At 30.5% G+C, this 5908-nt stretch overlaps 1 protein-coding gene across 1 annotated transcript; it reads left to right on the forward strand.

Annotated features, from left to right (window-relative positions):
- The first annotated feature begins 747 nt into the window (after window positions 1-747).
- Window positions 748-1740, forward strand: LOC122296875 (LEAF RUST 10 DISEASE-RESISTANCE LOCUS RECEPTOR-LIKE PROTEIN KINASE-like 2.5). The gene has a single exon (XM_043106671.1). The coding sequence runs from the start codon at window positions 790-792 to the stop codon at window positions 1738-1740; it is 951 nt and encodes a 316-aa protein (XP_042962605.1). The 5' UTR covers window positions 748-789.
- Window positions 1741-5908: the final 4168 nt, after the last annotated feature.

Below are 5908 nucleotides of genomic sequence, written 5' to 3' on the forward strand. Positions count from 1 at the left end.
TTCGATTTCAAAGAATGTCAATTTGGATTTGCTAGATTTTCTCTTAAATGGTTTAAAACTTTCGAATAAAATAATATATTCTTTTTTACAATTTTTTATACAGGCCCAAAGCTTAACTCATTGAAAGCGATGATAATAGCATTTGGTAAGATACCTCTTCACCCTAGCTTCTTTTCGAGATCAATACACAATACTTGCTTGGACTACTTACAAAACTCAAACAAGTCCATTCGGAGTTGTTTAGTGCATATAAGCTTTAACTCCTTTCATAATCCTTCTAAAGGGGTGGCTAATGAACACCTCTTAAAGTATAACTTCAATAGAGATATAAGGTTCCTTTATTGGAAAGTTTCTAAAATTAGCAATGGTGGTGAAAACTTGTGCCTTCCATCATATTTTTTTTTTACCAATTTCATTTTCCAAGGAGGCTTTTTGTTTGCATGTTATTCACCAGTTAACTCCCAATTTTGCTTAAGATAGCTATTGTTAAGACATCAGTATAATTTCCTCCTTCAGTTTTAGTTTGGTGTCACCACAAAAAATGTAATTTTGATTAACTTTTCTTTATGCACTACATAACTGCATTATTTTTATTCTTTGTTTACAGCCTGGTTACCTTTAATAACTAGAGTTATGATAATTTGCGCTTGCTTCAAGAGAAAGTCTACATCGGTTAATATCATTCATTTTTTTGAGAAGGAAAGTCTAACCCATCAAAGTGTCAAGCCATTTCTAAGGAATAATGGACCATTTTCAATAAGAAGATACAGTTACTCAGATATCAAGAAAATGACCAACTTCTTCAGAGATCAATTAGGCCAAGGAGGCTATGGTTGTGTCTACAAGGGAAAGTTGCAAGATGGCTCTTTTGTAGCAGTGAAAGTTTTGAAAGAATCAAAAGGAGATGGAGAGGAATTCATTAACGAGGTTACGAGCATTAGTAGAACCTCCCATGTCAACATTGTTACTCTTAGAGGCTTTTGCTTTGAGAGTTCTAAAAGAGCTCTAATCTATGACTTTATGCCTAATGGATCTCTCGAGAAGTTCATATACCAAAAAGCCCCACCAAAAGTTGATCATCATCAATTGGGATGGGAAACATTATACATGATTGCAGTTAGCATAGCTCGAGGATTAGAGTACTTACACAGAGATTGTAACACACAAATCTTGCATTTTGACATTAAGCCTCACAACATTCTTCTGGATAAGAACTTCTGTCCAAAGATTTCTGATTTTGGCCTTGCAAAAATATGCCCTAGAGAAAAAAGTATCATATCAGTGGTGGGTGCAAGAGGCACCGTGGGATATATAGCTCCGGACGTATTTTGTAGAAATTTTGGAGGGGTCTCACATAAATCCAATGTCTATAGCTACGGAATGATGGTTTTAGAAATAGTTGGGGGTACAAATAATATAGATGATGAGACTGATCATACCAGTGAAACATACTTTCCACATTGGATATACAAACACCTTGAACTAGATAAAGAACTATGGATGCAAGGTATCATAAATGAAGAGGACGAACAAAATATAAAGAAGATGCTAATAGTGGGTTTGTGTTGTATACAGACCGATCCGTCAAATCATCCGGCGATGAGTAGAGTTGTGGATATGCTAGAAGGAAGCCACGACTCTTTGCAAATCCCACCGAAGCCTTTTTTGTCTTCCCCATCACGACCTCTAGGTGATTCTTCGACTACAGTGGCTCTCCATTATGATTCTATTATATCCTGAAAAACATCTTTTTCTTAGAAGATGAAATGTTAATCCTTGGTAGTAACCATGTATTTGTGTCACTTATATCATGTTTTATCTTGTCAAAAGACCTTACCATGGAAGACAACTATATTTGATTGCCTCAAATATGTAATAATACCTAGTGAATGGCTCCCATGACAAATTTATAATTCTTTGAGTCGATCTTGGTAAGTTGTAATCATGTCCTTATGTAAATGAAATTCCCTACATAATCTTATATATATATATATAGGTAGTTCAAATAACCATAAAGCACCACAAATTGATGGGAAGAGTACCACAGGTTAGTTTTGAGGAATGCATGATAATAATTTACTATAAGATTTCAAGAATGTATAGGCATAGTGTAAGGATACTTTTTGTTGTGTAAGTGAAAAAATACTATAGAAATAGAAGTTTCTGTGAAGAATAATACTAGGGATCGAGATTAAACACAATTTCTAATGGTGTTTATGGTTGTAGCTGATCATGTAGGTTGTGTTTAGGTAGTGGAGTGATCTAAAGTCACTCTACTACTATTCATTATTTTATCACTTACTTTTCATCTAGTTTTTTACTAATTTTCAGTATTTTATCATTACTTTTTTATTATTATTCACAGATCATGTAAGATCATCTCATTACCTTAATGTGCCCTTATACTATTCAATCAATTTCCTAGTCAATCAAAAGGCATATTGTCAAATAGATAGTTTTGTCAAATTCCATTAGCATTACCTAAAGACTTGCAGTTAAGAATAATAATGTAAATCAGCTATTTTACTATCCATTTCTAAGCAAACAACACTATAGTATATTTTCATTATAATTTTTGTCTAACCATGGCTTTCACTTTACAAAAGATTGTAAAAAGAGTTCTAAAAAGAGGTATTTATATCATTAGTCTGCTCTTAAAATCAGCAAGTCATTGAAGTGTAGGTCTTGCAATCTTTTTTTAATAAATGATTAAGTTATAAACTAAGCTGTGCATCAAGCTTAGTATGGAATACTCATCTGTCGTTGCAGAAATGGTAGCATTACAACAAAGGTTATATGAAAACTTGTATTAATTTTTATGAAGAAAAAATGAATGCATGAATGTGAAACACTTGAGCCAATGCACGAACATGCTAGTACTCCTAAAGATTTGAAGATTGCACAATAGAAGAAATGAGTCTCAAGGTGAATTGTAAGCCCCAATGATTGAGGAATTATGAGACTAATGAATCTTGGCCAAAAAAATGTTTAATGGTCCAAATAAAAGAATAGAAATGCGAAATGTTAATTCTGCAAACTAAACAAAAAAGACTTTACAAAATAGATAGGTATGCAATGTTATTGGGTTTTGGTTTTAAGCTCAGCCCAGTCCAACTCAGTCAAAATATTGGCAAATCTTTTTTGGGTCAAGCTAAGGATTCAAGTGAGAAAAGGAAAGAAAGGGAAAAGAACAAATACCCATGGCCGTCATTCTGTCTCTTGCGAAAGAGAGTCTAAGTTAAGAAAGAACCTTATACGCTCCAACAACCTAATAATAGATACAATTAGTTTCAAGTTCATGGAAAATGCCTTTGGAATATGCTACTGGATGATGCTCATGATAGATCCACCTCTCTCTCCCTCTCTCTCTCAAGTCCATCCAACCAAAACCCCATGTTTTGGTCTTTATTCCAACTCCACGCTTCAAATATTCACCATCAAATTAACATCATCTCCCTCTTTTTCTTCTTTTATCTTCTTCTCTCTTTCTCCATCAACCAAATATTCCGTTTTCGTTTCTGTGGTCCAAAATTGGCTTACATTATTTAGCTTAAGTTCTACCTAAACACGAGGTATCAAACTCGTGGGTCTATAGTCTATAATATAAATAAATAAATAAATCTATAGCAGATAAAGTTTTTTTACAAGTTATATAGATATATATATTCTTTTCCTATTTTTCCCCTGCTCCCTGGCCTCACTCTTCTTGTTTTAACAAACAAAAATGAAAAATATAGGAAGAAAACTAAAATATTATTTTTTAATATTATTATTATTTTAAAATTTGAAAAAATTGAGTTGTTTATTATATTTTATGTAAAAATTTGAAAAAATTGTAATGATGAGATAAGATGAAATGGGTTGAGAGTGTTTCTCGATTTAAACGACCTCTAAGTGAAATAAAGAGTCATCTATAAAATTTCTACTCTTTTTGGCATTATGGTTGCAAGTATGAGCCAAAAGGAGTCAGCTGTTAAATAAAATAAAGAGAAGAGAAAAGAAAACCACATGTGCAACCAACCAACTTAATTAATTGCATCAGCAATGATCGGCTTGAATGCAACTAATCATGTTGACCATGTTATATCAAGTTGAAGATGCATTAAAATATGAAAAACCATATACAAACAATACCAAGAGGACCATAATTCAAGCTTATGTTTTGACATCTCCATTCAAGGTTAATTTTTTGCCATTGAAAAAGGGTTAGGAAAATTATAAGGAAAATACTTTAGCCACAAAGGGATTACATAAAAGTAAACCCACAAACTAATGTGGTTTGATGTGGTACATTAGATTGTAAAGTTATTTTTATTATAAAATAGATCTAATGGATTTCATGAAACCACATCAGTTTGTGAATTTATTTTATATAATCTTTTTGTGTCTGTAATAATTCTCAAATTATAATATGCACATGCAAATTCTGAGTTTTGCACTTTGCATCTTATAACTAACACGTTACACCTAAATTATTAAACAAATTTGCACTATTAATTCTCGATCATCTCATTCAAGATGGATGAAAAATGGATGACATGATACGATCTTAACAATTGTATATTAAATAGAAGATCGTATAGTTAGTTTTTGATAGTTTGAAGATGCAATGTGTCGATTTTAATAGTTTAGGTTACAAAGTGCAAAAACTCTAATAATTTGGGCGGTGCAAAGTAATTTTCCAAAAGAAGTTTTAAAGTAATGATCAAAACACTTTGATTCGGTCCTATTTGATCAAATATCATTTTTCTAACTATGCAATACAAAATGTTACGGTCCAATCATGGCATTGAGAAATGAATAATCTAAAATTGATTGCTCAAAGGCTAAGAAGCTGTTTGGATTGAAAAACTATCTCATCTCATCTCATAATTATAACTTTTTTTAAGTTTTCACATAAAATATAATAAATAATTCAACTTTTTCAAATCTCAAAATAATAATAATATTAAAAAGTAATATTCTAACAATATTTCATTCAACTTTCATCTAAAACCACCTCATCTGATTTTACTATCCAAACAATACCTAAAAAGCATATAATGTGAATTACTATTTTGGTCCTCCATCTTTATTTCTCGGATGTCAAATTAAGATTAAAAAAAATTAAATGCATCTCACAATAGTTAATTAGGTTAATTTTAATTCAATTGTTTTGGTACAATAATAGTTACAATGATTGTTGACCTAAATCATACAATTTTCGAAATCATTAGTTTCCTTGACATGATGGTTCATATCAAAGAGCGATTATAAGGAAAAACGTTTATTTGGATATTTACTATGAAAATAATTATTTAATATTAGAATGAATCGTTTTTGTTGTAAATATTTACAAATAAGCATTTTTTAATTAAAAATATATTTTTTTTTTCATTTTAATTCAATAACATCGTATCACAATCAACAATATAGAAGTATGACAAAAATTATTTTTTAATCATAAATGTGACAACTCTATATTTTTTTCATATCAAATAGCCAAGCTGGTGTGGGGGTATAAGAAGCACACAACTCATCTTGACGTTGCAGCCCCAGTCACAATGCCAAGGCTTATCTCATTTTCTCAGTACATCTCACCTCATTACTATTCACTTTTAAAAAAATGATAAATTTTTATAGTAAATTACACTATTATACTTTTATAAATATTATACTTTTTAACTATAAAGACAATAAAATTATCCATATTAGATTAGACAAAGGATAGCTACATAAACTTTTAGTTACAATAATTCTAAAATCAAAACTAAATTTAATAGTTACTGTATACACATCAAATACTTATTTTATTATTTTTTTATAACACTCTCTCTCTTGTCTCCATCTATATCTACAAACTTCCCTTAGCTTTTTTAAATTAAATAGTAAAATATGATAAAATAAATTAAATTAATAATTAATAATT

The sequence above is a fragment of the Carya illinoinensis genome, chromosome 15 (assembly GCF_018687715.1).
Source record: "Carya illinoinensis cultivar Pawnee chromosome 15, C.illinoinensisPawnee_v1, whole genome shotgun sequence".
NCBI classification, from domain to species: domain Eukaryota; kingdom Viridiplantae; phylum Streptophyta; class Magnoliopsida; order Fagales; family Juglandaceae; genus Carya; species Carya illinoinensis.